This window comes from Syngnathus scovelli, chromosome 12 (assembly GCF_024217435.2).
Source record: "Syngnathus scovelli strain Florida chromosome 12, RoL_Ssco_1.2, whole genome shotgun sequence".
Lineage (NCBI taxonomy): Eukaryota > Metazoa > Chordata > Actinopteri > Syngnathiformes > Syngnathidae > Syngnathus > Syngnathus scovelli.
In genome coordinates, this window is record NC_090858.1 from 5,022,624 (window position 1) to 5,041,892 (window position 19,269).

At 42.0% G+C, this 19,269-nt stretch overlaps 3 protein-coding genes across 4 annotated transcripts; 1 reads left to right on the forward strand and 2 right to left on the reverse strand.

Annotated features, from left to right (window-relative positions):
* Nucleotides 1-236: 236 nt before the first annotated feature.
* pcbd1 (pterin-4 alpha-carbinolamine dehydratase/dimerization cofactor of hepatocyte nuclear factor 1 alpha) lies at nucleotides 237-2,247 on the forward strand. Its single transcript, XM_049735773.1, has 4 exons — nucleotides 237-376; nucleotides 935-1,066; nucleotides 1,141-1,221; nucleotides 1,896-2,247. The coding sequence occupies exons 1-4, from the start codon at nucleotides 374-376 to the stop codon at nucleotides 1,986-1,988; spliced, it is 309 nt and encodes a 102-aa protein (XP_049591730.1). The 5' UTR covers nucleotides 237-373; the 3' UTR covers nucleotides 1,989-2,247.
* Nucleotides 2,248-2,374: 127 nt separating this feature from the next.
* Nucleotides 2,375-9,662, reverse strand: sgpl1 (sphingosine-1-phosphate lyase 1). 2 transcript variants are annotated; one of them, XM_049735771.2, is made up of 14 exons: nucleotides 9,498-9,662; nucleotides 6,950-7,115; nucleotides 6,699-6,766; nucleotides 6,373-6,520; nucleotides 6,220-6,299; nucleotides 5,946-6,074; nucleotides 5,772-5,860; nucleotides 5,547-5,655; nucleotides 5,365-5,463; nucleotides 5,147-5,293; nucleotides 4,816-5,054; nucleotides 4,595-4,741; nucleotides 4,392-4,512; nucleotides 2,375-4,170 (listed from the first exon to the last, which is right to left on the reverse strand). In XM_049735771.2, exons 1-14 carry the CDS (start codon nucleotides 9,507-9,509, stop codon nucleotides 4,027-4,029), a joined length of 1,698 nt encoding a protein of 565 aa, XP_049591728.1. In that variant the 5' UTR covers nucleotides 9,510-9,662; the 3' UTR covers nucleotides 2,375-4,026. The 2 variants fall into 2 exon arrangements, with proteins under 2 accessions (XP_049591728.1, XP_049591729.1); XM_049735772.1 differs by lacking the exon at nucleotides 9,498-9,662 and adding an exon at nucleotides 7,522-8,543.
* Nucleotides 9,663-14,391: 4,729 nt separating this feature from the next.
* pdlim1 (PDZ and LIM domain 1 (elfin)) lies at nucleotides 14,392-19,073 on the reverse strand. Its single transcript, XM_049736002.2, has 7 exons — nucleotides 18,854-19,073; nucleotides 17,803-17,954; nucleotides 16,857-16,941; nucleotides 16,120-16,304; nucleotides 15,705-15,850; nucleotides 15,436-15,553; nucleotides 14,392-14,930 (listed from the first exon to the last, which is right to left on the reverse strand). Exons 1-7 carry the CDS (start codon nucleotides 18,944-18,946, stop codon nucleotides 14,744-14,746), a joined length of 966 nt encoding a protein of 321 aa, XP_049591959.1. The 5' UTR covers nucleotides 18,947-19,073; the 3' UTR covers nucleotides 14,392-14,743.
* Between the last annotated feature and the right edge of the window lie 196 nt (nucleotides 19,074-19,269).

A 19,269-nucleotide genomic window follows, 5' to 3' on the forward strand; every position in this document is an offset into this window, starting at 1 on the left:
TTTCATTAAGCACTTCATTTCCCCTGGCGCTCACAGATGAGTTCACGAGGGTCGTCCTCATAGGAGCAGCTCATTGACCTTTGGCCAAGGGGCAGCTCGACACTTTGTTGCAAATTTAAGGTTATCGCTAACGTGACCACACGAAGACATTACAAATACTGGCCTTGTTTTTGCAACCAGATAGCCTGAAGCATGAGTTCAGCAGTGGGAGTTTATGATTAAACCAATGTTGACAGATGCATTTGTGTTCAGGCTTCTACCGGGGCAGCTAAAAAGAGGGCATTGCTTGCCTGTTCATGTGTTGATTCAGTCTACTTGTTGTCAGAGCACAGGAAGAAGCTGTTGCCTTTCTGCATGAAACTGCTCTGCAAACATGGTGAGTACACAACCTCTGACACACAGCTTTGGGCTAAATTTTCTAGGAAATGATTTTTGTTGTATTCATGATTTGGTGCACAATAGCATTATTAACATATTGTTAATTGCATGGCATATATTTGTAACAACATGTAGCACACCAGTTTGATCGTGGGTGAGGCTATGCTGCTTATTGTTTGCTGCTGATCTGCAGATTAGAGCGTTGCTATGATACCTGTTGATGTCATTACTGCTCCCTTGTAGGCTGGCTGTCTCGTGTTCCTGTCGCCTGGGGAAAACAAGACCCCTTTCCCTGCAAATATATAGAAATTAGGAATCAGTAAGAGAAATGTCACGAGGGAATTAGCAGCAGTCGTGTAATTCATGTGATTTTGCATCATGTGACAAATGAACAGAGGGAGGCCCAAAAAAAACCCACATACCTTTTTTGTACCAGTCTGTTTTAAAGCAAAAAAAAAAAATGCAGCTTCTCATTGTTTCCAGATGAGATTCCTGCGTAGCCAATCACAGTTTGTGTTGCTGTAACTGCCCCTCTCTCTTGCTCGTGTCATTTCAGGCAGCTAAAATCCAGAGTTTGACAGAAGAGGAGCGAGCTCACTTTCTCCCACTGTTGCAGAATGCCCAATGGGTGGAGGTGGTAGGACGGGACGCCATCTACAAAGAGTTTCTTTTCAAAGATTTTAATCAGGTTTTTATTTTTACACTGTCACACTCGATCAGCAGGTACATTGTACAATTGAAAATCGATATTCTCCCACCTAGGCTTTTGGTTTCATGTCCAGAGTGGCACTACAAGCAGAGAAGATGGACCATCATCCCGAGTGGTTCAATGTTTACAATAAGGTATAGTGAGCCTCCACATAATTACAGTTTGGCATTCACAAATTAGGCAGAAAAAAAATGAACCGACTCATTATTCGCTTAAGAATTTTCTACTCACTGCCACCATCTTGTGGCCAAAGAACTACGATAGCGCGAGTTGGAGCCTAATTTAGACAAAAGTAGTGCCTTGCTGACATCTTGTGGCATCGAAACGTTTTGGGGACCTTTTGCCACAATATTCCATCCATCCATCCATTTTCTGAACCGCTTCGTCCCCACGGGGGTCGCGGGCGTGCTGGAGCCTATCCCAGCCGTCATCGGGCAGTAGGCGGGGGACACCCTGAACTGGTTGCCAGCCAATCGCAGGGCACACAGAGACAGACAACCAATCGCACTCACACTCACACCTAGGGACACTTTGGAGTCTTCAATCGGCCTACCAAGCATGTTTTTGGAATGTGGGAGGAAACCGGAGTGCCCGGAGAAAACCCACGCGGGCCCGGGGAGAACATGCAAACTCCACACAGGGAGGGCCGGAGGTGGAATCGAACCCGCACCCTCCTAGCTGTGAGGCGGACGTGCTACCCAGTGCGCCACCGAGCCGCCGCCACAATATTCAAAAAAACCCAAATACATTTATATTATTATTTATATAGCTCACACATGACTAAAGTCCTTGCATGGTAACCATCCAGGTGCAGATCACCCTGAGTACTCACGACTGCGGAGGGCTCTCGCAACGTGACATCACTTTGGCCAACTTCATTGACCAAGCCTCCTTGATGTGACAACAAAATGGAGAAACTCTGTGTGCCTAAAATACCCAAAGAGCTAACTTTTTTTTGCTGGTATTTACAATTGTGCTAAGTGGAGTGTAAAGTGTCAAATGTGTTTTTACAGATATTTGTTTGTGTACCTGAGGAAGCGTCATTGTGTAATGTTCATCTTACAGAAATTATTTTGCTAGGTTTTACAAAATAATTGTATTTAATTTCAATCAAATGTGACACACTGTGTATTGGAGGAAAATGGACAATTCCCAATTAACGTCTGGCTATCATTCATTTTAGTTTATGGCGTATTGGTGGTGAAAACATCTGGAGATAGTAATGTAAACTTATTCTTCCTTCGTCCAAGAAGAAGATACCCCCCCCAAAAAAAGAGGGAAAAAAAGCACAGTATATGTATTTTATTGAAAACACAACTCTAAAGATTCCAACTTATTAAATCTTAACACTCAACTGCTCATTATTGATGCTTTTAACTTCTTGATTGTAGCAAAAACAGGGGCTGTTAGATGCAACTTGGATGAATATAACAAGCACATGGAAAATTTGAAGCTGCGTATTGTCCTGACGTCTACAAATCAGACTTGCAACCAGACTAAAATCCTCCCCAAGTTCAAGTAGTATGACAATTGTGCCCACCCCCTCTAAAGCGCATTGGACCTTAATGACATTTGATACAAGACTATAAATCCCTGAGGATGTTAAGAGGAAATAAAAGTAGTATGACCGGAAACCTCTGTAGGCACAGAGGTGAACACTCATTATTATTATTTAAAAAAAAAAAAAAAAACATGAACTAAGTCACTAATAAAGCACTTATTTTTTGGGGGACTAAAAGAGAAACTTTTGCGATTAATTTGTGAATTGAGCTGAGTTGGTGTGGGCATCGCTAACTTGCCATCATTTTTTTTTTCCAATCAGGCACAATCTGAATTAACATTACTACCCTGATAGGAGTGCAGCTCAAACATGTAAAAACATTCATGTCTTGAAAACATTTGTGAGAATACAAACACCCACTGGCCTGATAAGCGATCAATAACATGAATACATTGTGTTAACCATTATTACGCAACACTCGCTATTCTATCATTCCATAACACAGTTATTGCACAAACAGAGAAACAATTCCATGAATACAAAACGTGGTCCTTTGAGTGCACACGTGAAAATGTCTTATCAATAGCCCCAATCATGGCGGATCACTAGAATTATTTGTCTACATCGAATGTCCTGACAGTGTTAAACAGGCGCAACTTTTAGAAATAAAAGCAAAACAGTTTGCTTTGTCGGTTTGCACTAAAAGTACAAATTGAGGTAGATTAAATTAGGACAATTATCAAAACGTGGCTGACTCCACAGGTGAAGTCAAGCACTTGAGCACAAACAGCAACAATCTTTTAAATGTGGGTTGTTAGTGAAAGGTTAAGACAACCAGTACAGCTTTGGTTACACTAGCTGTTCAACTTCAAACTATCAAATGGTTGAAACCTATTTGAAGTCCCAACTACAAAAGAGGAATTGAAAGTAATTACATGAAGTGCTATGCCGTAAGAGTACAGGATGAGCAAGTGGTACTATCATGTGGTTTGAATAGGAATCTGATTTGTTCCTGCCCAGCCACTGCAGTGCTTTTACATAAAAAAAAAAAAAAATACTCATGTAGTTGGATCCTGTTTCACAAGCTCTCAGTGGTCTGTTTTTTTTTTTTGCTGCGTCATCAGCAAAAAAAATAAAAAAAATGACAGCAGCAAATTGAAATATTCAGACTATGCTATGCATGATAATTAATATTGAAATGAATCAAATGACAAACACATTCACTACATGATTTAAATCTATTTGAACACCAGTCAGTCTCTTGGAGTCATTTTTCCTCCGGTGGTGATTAAAAGGACGTCTTGTGCTTTTAGAAACTGTCGAAGTGATGCAAGATAAGGCAACCAGTCAACCCTGAACTCAAGAGCACTGGGAGGAGATGAGCGAATTTCCCGTGTGCAGCGAGTCGAGAACAACCCTGATCCTTTTTTTTTTTTTTTTAGTGGGCTTTGCCGTTACCGTTCATGTGGCTGGTGTTGGACTTGGGCACCTCCGTGCTGTATAGACAGTCCAGGAAGCCTCGGGAGATTTCCGTTACCATGGATCTGTCTGGGATAGACTGGGCCATGCCGTAAATGGCTCCCTTGGAACACAAAGGAAAGAAAACAAGAGTATGTAAGTAAACTGGTTCAAATGTCATCTTATCTTTACTTTCAGAAAGTCGTTTTTTCACTGAAGAAAAAAAACAAACCACCATTAGAATACTACTACTAGTAGTAATTCATAAATGGTGGCAATTTAATTAATTAAAGCTCATCATCTGCTATTTACTAGCACATTGACTACACAGGTGTGTCATCTCACCATTCCTGTGGTTTTCTCTTTGGGGTTCTTCATAATGATGGCAACCTGTTCTCTGATATCGCCAACAAAGCGCTCCACAACACCCGGCTGGGTGTGCAGAACTGTGCAACAAATGTGGATGCTGTCGAGACATGACGACATTGTCACTGCGGAGACTGTGGGACAACATCGGAACCTGGTGCTGCTACCCGATTTGGACATACCTAGATGGATACTGAAGCGTGTTCAGATTCCAGCCCTTTGACGTCAATGCGTTGGACAGACGGAAAATATCAAAATCATCCGAGCCGATCGCCACCACTGAAATTTCGGGATCCCCGAACACAAACACGCCTTTCGTCTTTCGAACCCTGTCAGAAGTCAAAACAAAATGAGCTTTTTAATATTCAAAAGCATCCCAGATCCACAATTAAACACTTCTTACTCTGCTTTAATTTTGCGCGCCACGCCGATGATCTTGCGAGTGGCGTCCACGTATCCATTCTCTCCCATGTGCATCATGGTGGCCCAGCAGGCCGCCACAATTCCTCCGGGCCTGGAGCCCGCGATGGAGGGCGAGGCATAGATTCCGCCCTGCCAGTCTGGAGCCACAAAGTACTGGTAGTGACGGTACTTTTTATCACTGTAGAGAATCACGGAGGAACCTTTGGGGGCGTAGCCGTACTAGAAACATACAACAACAACAAAAAGATCAATATAATGAAGCTGAAGTACCAGATGTCATTTTCTTTTTTAGGTTTTACACATCTCCTCACCTTGTGAGTGTCTGCAGAGATGCTTGTAACACCTTTTACCCTGAAGTCGAACGGTGGGAGCTGGTAGCCAGCCTTGGCCATGAAGACAATCAGAAAACCACCCAAACAGGCATCTACATGCAACGGCAGCTGGTAACGTACGGCCAGCTGGAAAACAAGTAAGGAGAAAATTAGAGGCAGCTAAGATATGACAAGATAAAAATGCTTCGGCCAGTGACCTTGGCAACTTCTCCAATAGGGTCCATAATGCCGTGTGGAAACTGAGGGGCTGAGCACACGAGCATGGCCGTGTTCTTGTTGATGGCTCTCTTCATAGCCTTAAAGCAGGATAAAAATAATCAAGACTAGAGCTGGAATCATTGTACAATGACTCAAGTCACATGCTTCATTTCCGTCTCACCTTGACATCAACCTGCATTGTTTTGCTATTGAGGGGAATGTGAACAAGCTTCATCCCGAAGTAATGCGCCGCTTTGTCGAAGGCCGCATGGACGCTAATTGGCGCGAGGCTGCAGACGTGACATTAATAATAAAATAAATGCACTGTATTTATCAAGGCTTCCTCCATTGTCGCCAAAATAGCAGTAAATCGTTCAATTGCCCGATTTTAAAATTGCCATCTTACATTTCTGGGTATTTGACACCTCGTTCATACGCCATGTCTCTGTACGCCTTGCAGGCCATCAGTATGCTCTCCGTTCCTCCTGAAGTCACCTAAACAAAAAAAAAAAAAAGGCAATAAGTTGTCATCTTATGTGATAGCCCTGCTTTGTGTCGTTCCGTGCGCGACAACTCATACTGTGCCACACGAGTCGGGTCCGCCGTGGAAAAGTGTGCAAGCCATTCTGACCACCTCTGCCTCCATTTTTCTCACACCGGGAAAGATGTCTGGATGAAGTGGGTTGCTCCATGCAAAATCGCCATAAACCTTAGAAGTTAAAAAAAAATCTATTGAGAGGAACCTTGTGCCGATACATAACAGGCATCATAACAAGACGTCGGCATATCTTCCCCATTAAAAAATGACTACTTCGGAAATGGACGCCTTAAGATAAGATATCCTCGATGCATACCTTGACCAGGAGTTTCGTCAGTGTTTCATCACCCCAGTACACTGTGCCTGAAACACAGCCCTTCTGCCACTGGCACTCATCTGAAACAACAAAACATCTTCAGAACAACAGTCCAATTGGTTTCAGACACGTGTCCAAATTAGCACAACTTACTCAAGGTTTGGTACTCGCTGATCTTGTCCAACACTTGGCTTTGCGAGAGACCTTTTGAGGGCAACTTTTTGGTGTAACTCATGCCATTCTTCAGAGTGCACAGACTGCCAGACATGTCGTCTAAAGCCTTGTTCAGTTGACGCTGGATCTATTACGAGAGCACGGAGAACATTATTTCGCCGGGAAAACGGATTTCATTCACGTCAATTTGTCCTAAGATGGCAATGTCGAGAAGTTGGTCGACGTTATCTCGGATGTTAAGTGTGCCAAAGGTCTACGCGTGCTCAGTCATCAGCCGTGACTCATGAATCAGTCAGTGCACGTACCGGGCCGCCGATGAAGGGTATTTTTCTGATGAGTCGAAAGCATTGCTTCTTCATTCTGGAAAGGAGACCTAAAACCAAAAAGACAGGGAACTTCAGTGAAATGTTGGCACCTCATCAACCACAACGTTTTGACAGCCGACTATGACATATAATCACATGTCCCAAAAAAAAAAAACAAGTTTTGATCTCTTAACCAACCCCAAACACATGTACCGAATATTTTAACATGACTCATGTCATGCTGTGCTCACTTTCTTGTTGGAAGAGGAATCCTTTAAGCCACACGGCTCCCAGTGTGGTGGCGAGCGTCACTCCGATGAGCTGCCACGGCTCAAAGTCTCCGCAGTGCCCGTTCACAAGCTGCCGAACGTCCTCCAGGTAGATGAGCACCATCTCCTTGTATACCTCCAAGGCACTCTGGATTTACACATAAACACACACTGCTTACGATCAAAAATATTTTTACAAATGTCTTTCAAATATAATCGTAATTCTCTGTCCGAAGCTTGGATTAAAACAAGATGACAAATTTGACTGTCACATGCTTGTTGCACTGACGTTTATAGAATTCAGAATAAAATCAAAAAGTCACAAACTGTAGAACAAAGCGCTGCCATTCGCGACGTTACACATCAAACATCATAATGACCACTTTGCCATTGTAGTAAAACTTATTTTTCAAAGCAATTATTTTCTTTCTTGGACTGGGTTCAACCCTACATCTGATATTTCAAGCCAAGTTACTTGGCACAATTAGTCATACTTTAAAGAGGCAAATACATAATGAATAATTCATGTGTGAAAAGGCTGCGGATGTACTTACATCAGCAGGCATTGTTGGCCCTATAGAGCTCAGGTTTCCTCCCTCAGCAACAGTACTTGTCTTTCTCCAAACAGAAGAGTGAGCGAGTTTGTCAGCTGACTCAACTTCTAGCGCCCCAGACTCCTCCCTGGCGTTGCACGGCTAATCCGCACACGCAAACTGCCCGTCGGCACCGAGTTTAGCAAATGCCCAAAGTGAAATTACGCATGCCTTCGTTTATCTGCGGGGAATTTTATGACATAGGACCTCAACTACAAGTGATAGGGGAAAGCTTAAGGTTCAAATGATAACATCTTAACTAATCACAATCTGCTCAGCGCTAAGAACACTCCAGAACTGTGCACCTTGGGCAGGTTGTATAATTATTTTCGGCATCAGCGAATATGCCGATATTTAAATGAATGTACACTTTACGTTGGGTTTGAAAGTATTAAGATTGGAAGGGTGCCTGAGATTTGACAGGATAACAAACAGGTTTGGCAAGGTAAACTGGGTCAAAGCCAAAGATGAGCTGCAAGTAGGGGACAAGATTGACAGCAGATCATTCCTGAATCAAACACCACCAAACAGATACATAACAGTATTTTAAATAAGGCAATGGATGGGGAATATCTTATTAATGAATCTGTTGCTATCTGCATAAATCTCACATTTTCCATGTCCCCATTTTTCTGCCCCTTTAAAGCTCTGCGACCCACTTTTTGGTCCCAACCCACCAGTAGAGAATCAGTCTATTGAGATGCAGGTGCAGCATATCAGAGCGTTTTCTGTCGTAAAAAATAGATTAAACCTATCTCACGTCAGTTCAAAATGCAACTCAGTGCACTTTTACACGTACACCCTTTCTCTTGATTCCACTCACAAAACCACAGGTGTCAAACCAAAGGCCCGGGGAGCCTGCTCTGGTCCAGCGTATCATTTTCCTGTACGTGGCCCACTAAAGCAAATATCGGCTTTTCACAGTCATAACAGCCATCTTGGGAAAACCAACACGGACCACAACAATAATAAGTTTGACGATCCAAATCTAACTCCTTGGAAACATATTCAAGACTTGCCAGTATCGTCTTACTCATTATCACTCCCATAACAATGTAGAGAGACGCCTTTTGTTGATCAAAGGGTGAGGGGGGGGGGGGGGGGTTCTTTGTTGTCATGGAAATATAATGCGTGCATTGATGATGAAAAGTTACAGATCACACACAGCAGTTCACAAAATGAGTCAAACGGAGATCAAGATTGACTCACTGTCTAACAAAGTCACTGCTGTGTCTGATCTACCGTAGTAGTCCCCATATATATATATATATATATATATATATATATATATATATATATATATATATATATATATATATATATATATATATATATATATATATATATATATAGTTGGTTTTTTCTTTTGTCTGTACAGTTCATACTAGTAGTGTCTGTTTTCAGGAGTTGATTGTCCTCCTTTGACACTAAATCTGACTCCAATAACTCAGGCGATAAAAGCTTTGTTTAAGACTTCCTGCGGGCTCAAGCTGAACGGGAACTCTAATTTTAAACCATGGGCGCCACAATAAACGATTGTTTGAATAGAATATACCGTTATTAACAGAGGAAGGGCCGTCTGTACAACAACTTATAACTTTTAAAATGAGAGCTACAGTTGTGTACAGTCCTTTCGATTTTAGTGCGTGCACGTCACAGAACCGTTTATTGCTGTCTTCTTATTGCTTTGAGAATGGCAACAGTTTTCAGCGAAGGTGTTCGTATTTCGCAACTAGCCCTAAATCGAACCACAACACGACATTGCACAACTACACAAAGCCTGTGAACTTAAGAGCATCCCAAAGAGGAAAACAGCTCAGCTCATGATCGCACGTCAGTGGCTGATAAACAAGTCCGAGTCTTTTAACAATTGTAAGCGTTCCAAATGTAACCGTGTCTAAAGATACATATACAACGGAGAAAGAAGTACCACTTACCCAGTAATCCATGTTGTCAAGATGGTTTTCAACCGATAACCTTGTTAGTTTTGGTCTGCGACAAAGAGAAGTCACCTCCAACCAACCGCCTGCTGGAAATCTTGGCTCTCATCTACATGCTACTACTACATATTCACAGCTGCAAGCTAACTGGGATCCCGGAAGACAGTTTTCTGCGCATGTGCAGATATGACAGCATAGTGGATACGTTACGAAGCGTTTCAACCCTACCTCCATACGCTATGTACATCTACTCTGTTATCTCGAAGACATTGTGGTGTTTTATGACGTCACATGAGTCGAAGCCAAAAGCAACACAGCAAAATAGTCTTTTATACTTCATCTATGTAAACAACAGCTGCTATTATTTTATTATTATATATTAAAGTTTTTCCTTACGAGGAAAAAAAAGTTAAGGTGCAGTTATAAAAACTGAACCGCTCGTTTAGAACCACTAGATGTCGCTGTATTTCCTTTTGGTGACGTCACACGCGTCGAAGCCAAAAGCACTACTTGAGTTGATGTCCTTCGCCGGGTGTGGTGGCGCACGCCTGTAATCCAAGTCACTGGGAGGCTGAGGCTGGAGGATCGATTGAGCTCAGGGGTTCTGAGCTGCAGCGGGCTATGTCGAGCGGGTGTCCGCGCTAAGTTCGGTATCGATATGGTGCTCCGGGGGGAGCCCGGGATCACCAGGTCGCCTAAGGAGGGGTGCACCGGCCCAGGTCGGAAACGGAGCAGGTCAAAGCCCCCGTATCGCCCAGTAGCGGGATAGCGCCTGTGAATAGTTCCTGCAGTGCAGCCTGAGCAATACAGCGAGACACAGTCTTTTATATCTTATTTCTCTTCACTAAAACGACACACAAGACTGCACGTGATATATTTACATAAATAAACCTTTTTGCGTTGCATTTTTTTACACAAATGTCTGTTTTTGTATGTCCTACACTGCCTCCTACTGGAAAACAAACACAACTACACAGAAAAAGAACCAAAACTTATATTAAACAGCTCGTTTGGAACCACTAGATGTCGCAATATTTCCCTTTGGTGACGTCGCATGTGTCGAAGCACAAAGCACTACTCGAGCTGATGTTCCTCGCCGGGTGTGGTGGCGCACGCCTGTAATCCAAGTTACTGGGAGGCTGAGGCTGGAGGATCGATTGAGCTCAGGGGTTCTGAGCTGCAGCGGCCTATGTCGAGCGGGTGTCCGTGCTAAGTTCGGTATCGATATGGTGCTCCGGGGGGAGCCCGGGATCACCAGGTCGCCTAAGGAGGGGTGCACCGGCCCAGGTCGGAAACGGAGCAGGTCAAAGCCCCCGTATCGCCCAGTAGCGGGATCGCGCCTGTGAATAGTCCCTGCAGTGCAGCCTGAGCAATACAGCGAGACACAGTCTTTTATACTTCTTTTTGCCGCAATACACAAGCGCAATTTTACACATTGCACGAATTTACACTAATAAACCATCTCTCTTTGCAAATGTATTCCTATGCATGTCCTACACTGCCTCCTACTGGAAGAAGTCAGTATTCGCTTGTTACAGTCACAGTTATGATTGGCTGGTGACCAAGACTCTGGTCAGGGTGTCCACCGCCTGCCTACGCTCCCTTACCCGTGACTCTAAAATGAAATGAAGACACGATAAATGAAAGCACGGTAGAGATGATTCAGATTTACCCTCAAGTATATATAATTGCCCGTGATGCAATGACCTCAAATTCCTTGTGCATGGGGTTTAATATAGGCTACTTGGCCAATAAAAATTATTCTGCCATATAACCTCATCATATTAATTTCTAATCCCATCCAGAGAGGTGATTCTTCAAGATTCAGCCAAAATACTGATCTTAAAAAATTGAATTATCATTTTACATTTAAATTGACGTGAGTGATTCATGTGAGACGCTTATAGTAGCCCGTTTAGGAAGAGTACGAAGTACCATGTTTACTATTTTGATCGTTGATGATGTGAACAGCACATTTGGTCCTTTATGCACGACCCACATCCATCAATGAAAATAAAAAAATGGTCAAGACGCGCACGTGCATGTCCCTCAGTTTAAACAAAATAAAGACAAAACGTTTCCAGCTATTCCTCTGTAATTGGTGTACACTGGCTTCAAAAGCCGAGGTGAGATGTACAATGCATTGCTTGTGAAAGGAAACTCCAAAGCACATTAAAAGTGAATTCGTTTTTGTGTAAAGTGTTTTCAGGGTCATTCCGGTCACGACGCGCGCACCTCTCCAAAAGCGCACACGTCTACGAAGGCGCACTCCATACTTTCTATAAAAGACAGTCAGTCACATTGTTGAAGGCTCTCACAAGAGCTGTACATATGGCATCCGGGTTGCAATTAAATGTTTTAAGATGTTTTCCCTTTCTTGAAGAAGTTTCATTTTCCCTTTCTCTCTCTCTCTCGGCAGCTCTTTGGCACAAGGAGCGAGAGGAGGAGGGGGGCACATTGAATGGCGTCCCTGATAACAATCTGGTCAGCGAGTTGTTGGACTCGGATTGGCCTTCTCAAAACGTCCTTCAAACAAAAAGCTGAAGACGAAAATAAAGCCCCACCTGGTACCTCTGTTTGCTAAAATAAGAAATACATTTGGTTTAATAAATAAGCAAAGGAGAGCGTGAAGTAGTTGGGGAGTAGAAACCAGGCGCATCCGTGCAGGTATCACCTGCTCTGGAGCTTGCTCATTTGTATTGTTAAATATTGTTAAATCACTTTTCCTACCCCCTTTTGCTGTCATATATTTTTATATGGGTGCTTATGTTTGCCCAAACTTTGCATAACAAGTAAGATCATACAACACACTGATAAAAAAAAAAAAAAGCAAGCAAAGCCCTGATTGTTTTAAACCAGCACCTGTCCGTCATATTCCAATATGGACTGACATTATTTGCAAAGTGGGGATATTTCGTTTACCTTGGACATTTTCGGATTTTTTACAACTACGAGTCGACGACTCATATCTCGCATGTGTATTTATCTACTTTATTGAAAGCATATGGGGGGGATCAGATTGTTCCCCAAATATTTGGACAAATAGTTAAACTGATAATATATGTTTGAATTCTGCTAAGCGGCCCCTCGCACCCCGAACAACACAAATAAATTAAAGACCTCAGCTGATATAGTTTATGGAACTTTGATTTTAGGATTATGTAACTTAATCACATACTAATTTGCACTGCTTAAATTGAAGTTGCGACGATATGGTCTCTTTGCGCAGCCATTTAAGATCACATGATTTTAGGAATCGAGTTTAATTGGCTGTGTCACATAGGAATACCTTTTGTACTTCAAAACCCAACAACGGGGTTTTCATTCCGAAATTCTGTTTTGGGATGGCGCCATGCGTAAATAGCCTTTGGCCAACTCGCAACAGTTGCGCTTCATGGCTGTAAAGGTGATTTTTGCTTCAGCATTAATATGTTTCATGGCAATATGGTATCGATGCTTATAGAATATTCCGTTTTTATCAATTTATTTTAAGACTACGTTTTATTTATTGGTGTCTTGGCTCGAAAGTGATCCACCCGATCAGCGCGTAAAATGCGCCATTACATGACATGGAAACGTCAAACCTCACGACGTATGAATATGAAACCCAAAATTGTGCTTATGCTATACAAAGTAGGGGCAAATTGAGCACGAATGACATGCTGTAATTTAGCATCACACGAGAAATCAAAATAAGCCAACATCACATCTCCGCGTCTTTATAAAATCCAACCAAACTCTCGCAATTTTAACCGAACAATCCAGGTAAATTCATGCCACTTAAGTCATAATAATTACATTTTGTTCATTTCCTTTTCTTCTTTACTCCAAACCGTGCACAAAGCAATACAGTAGTGGGGAGAGGGTGCAAGACCTTCTGCCTGAAAGCTGATTGGCCACCTGACATATGCTGTTGATTCAGGCGCACAAAAAGATAAGATAAAGGCCTTTATAAAATGACAGGGATGCGCATCCAGCACTCAGTCTGTTGCCTCCTCGGGAATCAGCCACAGGTATGTGCAATTATGAACGATATTAGGGTTTATCCATAACGTAATGGTCAGTTATGATTGTCAAAAATGTCTTATTTAAATGGTTAGTTTTAGTTCGTGATGAATCGAATTGTCAGGTTCAAATATCTAACTCGTTTCGTTTATTATACGTAATTCTGCAAGCCCAACTGTACTAAATATATGATTTTACTTCATTTGACTAGGATGCTTCCAACAGAGTACAATGCACGTAAAGACGCGCGCACATCCAGAAGCGCCGTGACGCACAGTTGTCCAAATGGCCACAACGCAAAAGACTACAGTGAACATGTGCGTCAATTTGAAACGCGTCAAGTCAAAGGCGCACTGCGGGGGAGACGCCGGGTAAAGGCCAACGACAGAGAGCGTCACCGAATGCACAACCTCAACTCCGCCCTGAACACGCTCAGAAACGTCTTGCCAGCTCTACCCGAAGATGCCAAAATGACCAAGATAGAAACTCTGAGGTTCGCCCACAATTACATCTGGGCTCTGACTGAGACTCTGCGTATAGAGCAACAGGCGTACACTGCGACGGTAGACCTTCACCAAGACTGTCCACATGAAGCAGAAGCTCATCTGGTATTATCTGAACTGAATTATTGTGCCCCATCAAGCTTTTTTGCCCAAGCGAGTCTACAGTGAGACAGCTCAGTGACAATATTGCATTTTTGACATACGATCAATTTCACAGTAACTGGGTGCAAAAACCTTTATACTTATTTTGTAAAAAAAAATTTAAAAAATGAATGCGCTTTATTTTCCAGCTATTGGACTGATCTCGTTGAAGATGTAGCACTTAATTTAGCGTCAGTCATTTATTTTATAGAAGCAATAACATTAAGAAAATAGGCACTGACTAAAATCAAAATATTTATTTGGCATTGATATGAAAGTGTTTTTGGAATATTTTTGTACAATAGTTCTATTCAATAAAAAACAATACAAAAATGATGCATGCTGTGTATTGTCAAGCATGAAATTCGCAAAGACAGTGGTTCCTTTCCTATGAATACTGCACTAATTATCATTCAAATCAGTGGCTATACGGGAATTGACTAACCCAAAAGCATGAAGCGTTTATGAATTGTATATGCCAGAGTTCTTTTGTGCGAATCAGCACTTTTCCAATGTCTGCACAAAAAAAAGTGTATAAATGCCTTGATGTGTTAAAACTAGCGTGCAGTCTTGAGGCAGAGGTCTATGACCCCTCTACTTTGGAAAGACCGTGACCACGTCGTAGCCTTCGGGGGGTGTCGTTCGCTCGCGAGCATGCTTCTCGCAGTAAATCTGGTCGTCCACAAAGAAATGTCCCTTTTGTTTCAAGTTGACGTCGCAGTCTGTGCAGGTGTAGCACTCGGGGTGTCGGAACTTGTCGCGCAGCTTCACTAACATCCCCCTGAGTCACAAAAGTCAACAATTCAAGCTCCGCTCCACAACAGACCAGGCACAATTTCCTCTTGAATTAACTGGGATGATTGACAAACAACCGGTCCAGGGTGCCAACCTCATCCTGACCCTGAACCTATTTTAACTCTTGTTAGTTTTATTAAATAATCTGCTTTGTTCTCCCTCATTAATGTCATCGAAATATGTTAGGCATTTGTAATTTGGGTCTTTGACTAAAATATCTCTTAAGGGTTTTGTAACATTTACTTTGCAATTGCATTTCTTGCACAGCAGCACTTCCATACTGAGATGTAGCCTTGCCTTAAAAGTGAAACAATATTTTCACTTTTCACTTTCTGAATTGCAAATTAAGCATAGCTAGATATGACAACCAATGTTAAATATCATGGCGATATAAGGCCACAAGGTGGCGCCAGAATAGAGGATTAGAACAGAACTGTGCTAGCGCTAGAAAATAATGGGGAAAAAAAAAACTTAAAGGCTTAAATACTTACACAACCCCTGATCCACATTTATCACAAATGGGAAGCTTCTCAGCATTTCCAATGGAGGAGCCAATCTTTGTTGTGGGTGCTTTCACACTCCTGAACCCTGATGGTTTGTCGGAATTACCTATAAAAGGATTATTCTGCATTGTGACGTCATATTATATACAACTGGAGACCTGTTATGACATTTACTGGAGAATATTATACGTAATTAAACATGTTAACAATTGCCAGACAGAAAACTGTGAATCGGCTTTTAAGAATCAATTCCGTACCCGTCTCGAGAATCTCCTGCAGCACCTTGAAGGATGCAGACTGGCGGGGAGGCTCATCAGACTCCTGGTTGTCTTGCAGCATTTTGTAGACTTCTGAATCTGCCGCCAAAGGTGGTCGCTTGCTGGACTTTGACGGATCTGCAGGTCTATGTTTGCAGGAAAAACAAATATTATTGTAATACATCTAATGATGAACACATGCCAGAGAAAAAAAAACAGTCAGATTTGGAATCAACAGAAAAGAAATTTAGAAGTGCAATTGCATCTCCGATTAAAAAAAAAAAGTACCAAAATTTGTTAACCAGTGTTATTTTTAACATTGGTCAACTTATTCTATTTTGAGTTTAAATTAAAAAAAAACTCTGTTGATGTTGATTTCACTTTCACCGCTGTCACTCTGAGTTTTTGTTCTTACACAGTGTCAGACTCGTTGGTTGTGGTCAAGGTTTTGACTTCGTCCACAGCCGAGTTGAAGTTCTTGATATTCTCTGAGGAGTAAAGGCCAGCTGGGTTGTTGTACTGGTTGGTCACGACCTTTGAACCAAAACCCGAGAATGGTAGGGCGCTCCTGTTGTGGGCGGAGCCTATTTGTTTCATTTCCTGCCAGAGACAGAATAAAGCTTTGAGTGAAATTGACCAAGAGCAGTTTATCAAACAAAGTTATCTTTTTTTTTTTTTTTTTTTTTAAGACAACACAGCAAAGTATTCACATTTCAAGCATCCGTTAGGGATATTACACAACAAACAGCAAGCTGAGTCACAAAGGTCAAGCAGGTCACGACATAAAAAGAGTGGCAAGGCATCCAAGTGACAAATTGCATACTGGCATTCAACACGCGTGTTTGTGACAACAAAGTAACTAAACAGGGTGGCCTGCGACACATCCTACTGGCCTTTGCTTTCCACTCAGTCGGCAGGAACCGAGTCTTGCGTCATAGCTTGGCAGATAAACTACTGTCGTCAAGGGAACCTCCTGTTGGGAAGTAAACAATGACTTCATCGTGGGCTGGCAGGGTGCGGCCAGGAAAACGTTCAGACTCGCACAAGGCTGGACGACTACCGGTAAGTTGAATGTGATCATTTCCATCGAAATGACAGAGAGCAAGTCACTATGCAAGTTCCAGTTTAGATGTTGAGTCTGCAGACCCGTACCCGTGGCTCTGATGCAAGATTCATCTTGTAGGGATGCGACTTTCCTTCTTCTGATGACAGTGGCGACCACATTTTATTTTCTGATCTGAAACATAAGGAGAAAATTATTTCTCAGTAGTCATTTGCCCATATACGTTTTGTCTTGACTCTTAATATTTTTTTATTTGAGACATATTTAAGATACAAGCAAGCCTGAATCGAGAAATGCACAGCTTCAGTCACCATAGTACCGCATTGTGTACCGGAACAGATGCGGTGTAATTATGATGAAGTGGCAGATTAATAGGCAGAGAAGGCCCCCAACTAATCTGTATTCATTAATAGTTCCCACAAAACAGAGCAAATAGATTATTCTGTCAATACTGATGTACAGTATGCTTTGTTTGGATGTGGAGCAGTTGTCGAGAGGTTTATAATCTAGATTAATTTTGTTTAGCCAGTCTACGGCTTCTCTCACAGTATGTTAGCATTAAACAGAATTCCATATTTGCGTTGAGTATATAAATATCTCATCTTCTATACTGCTTATCGTCACCAAATACAGAACAATGTTCAATTCAGCATCAGTTTTACAAAAAAAAAAAAAAATTGTAATGACAAAAGACAGCCTTAAAACAAGCATGCTTTATCTCTCGTTTGCAGACTTGTGCAATCAGGAAAGTGAGGCCAGTGCATTCAAAATGAACAGTACAATAAAAAAAAAATGTCTATAGTCTCTATACTGTAGGTTTTCACCCACTGTGGGTGAGTCAGAATCATAAACTTAAACCAAGGTTCACTAAATGCTATAAAAGTCTAATGAGAGATGATTTAACACAGGTATGCAAACTGGATAAAAAAATCCTATAAAATTCTAAAATGTGTCATGGCCTTAACACCTGGTTTGGTGGTTAGCTGTCCTTCTCGTAAGTATTCATAACGTGTAATCATCTGGATGATCTCTTACCTGTCTATCGAAAGTACCATCTCCTCTATGCACCCCTTAATTTTGTTTTGTGCTTCCAAGTGAGTCATGTTGTCTGTAGCTTCACCATCAATAGCTAAGATCACATCGCCGACACAGACGTTGGCCTCGGCTGCTTTGCTTCCAGGTGTCACCTGCATTAAAGAGACAAGTATTGGAAAAAAAAATAGAATATATAGTATATATTTTTTTTTAAGTCTAATCCCAATGCAGACTTTTACACAAATCACTTCTACTTGGAATAACTGACATTCACCCACTGACCTGAAATGCGTGTTATTGTTTACAGAACACACACAGGCAGGCAGAGTTATTTGGAGCCAGACACTATTGAAAATAAAGCCCTAAAGACAAGAAACTCTGGCACAGCTCAGGAATTTGTAATCATGTTTAATGGGTGGGGAGGACAGAGCTTTGAGACACAAAAATAGCAGCCGCCAATCTAGTCAAATCAACATATTGCATTCACGCTCATTATCCAGCCAAATGCTCTATTTAACTGGCAGTAAAATATTTTTAAAATGTTCATTATTGCAGTTTTAGTTTGTAGGGATATAGAAGTTTACTGAATCTTTTTGTGAACAGTTTCTAATATTTTGGTTATCAATTGGCAAATCAGAGGTGGTCTCAGGGCAGTCCATGAGGCGTTCACGGACCCCTGAACAGAATTTTTTTTTTCTACTCAACTAAAGTTAAGCATACTACATCCTATTTGGACCCTAATTTAGTTCAGACTTTCATGTTTACAGCTACCTACATCAAGACAAAACCCTAGTTCCAAATAAAACCACAACTGCCTGCAGAACTTGTTAATTTTTTGTTTATGTAACATTATACAAAATACATGCACTTAGCTAGATGCTAAACAATTGCAAATAAGACAATCAATTCAACATTTACGACACGTCACCAGAGGAAACTGGTTATAAGTAATCTAGTTGGGCAAGTTAGTTAAGTGCTCTCCAGTCCACTCGGGACAAACCCAGGTGTGCTTCACGCAATTTGTGATTATTAGTTAACCATGCAAACTTACCCGAGAAATAGTCAGCGGCTGCTCGAAGTCTTTTCCTCCGACCAGCCGGAATCCCCAAGGCCCAGGACCTTGCACTACCACCCGCAAAGGCATAACTAGAGTTACGTAGCGTACAAACGACTCCCGATGTGTTCGAAGTAGCTGTCACTCGCTCCAGTCGCTCATGCGAATGACCTGAAAGGTGATCAATGGCCAGGAGGCCTGCAGGCATTAAGGGGGCGTGGCCGTGGCATTAGAGGGGCGGGGCCTCAGGTTAGTGGAACAGCAAGGTTCAGGAAGCCGCTCAGGGAAGAGTCGAGGATCGTCTATTACAAACAGCATGTGGCTCGCTACTACAAATGAAGAGTAAATTCAGCTGCCACGTGATGCCAGTATGCCGGCAAACCTGGTTTATTCAACAGCACATTTTAAAATAT

Coding starts and splice junctions, on each gene's coding strand:
- sgpl1 (XM_049735771.2), bottom strand. Junction 6,521..6,698: donor TACCCTTCATCGGCGGCCCG/GTACGTGCACTG, acceptor CTCTCGTAATAG/ATCCAGCGTCAACTGAACAA. Junction 5,055..5,146: donor TCTCTGCAGACACTCACAAG/GTGAGGAGATGT, acceptor GTATGTTTCTAG/TACGGCTACGCCCCCAAAGG.
- pcbd1 (XM_049735773.1), top strand. Junction 1,067..1,140: donor TTTTCAAAGATTTTAATCAG/GTTTTTATTTTT, acceptor TCTCCCACCTAG/GCTTTTGGTTTCATGTCCAG. Junction 1,222..1,895: donor GGTTCAATGTTTACAATAAG/GTATAGTGAGCC, acceptor GTAACCATCCAG/GTGCAGATCACCCTGAGTAC.
- pdlim1 (XM_049736002.2), bottom strand. CDS start 18,946: ATGCCTTTGCGGGTGGTAGTGCAAGGTCCTGGGCCTTGGGGATTCCGG. Junction 17,955..18,853: donor AGCCGCTGACTATTTCTCGG/GTAAGTTTGCAT, acceptor TCTTTAATGCAG/GTGACACCTGGAAGCAAAGC. Junction 16,305..16,856: donor ATCTTGCATCAGAGCCACGG/GTACGGGTCTGC, acceptor TGTCTCTGGCAG/GAAATGAAACAAATAGGCTC.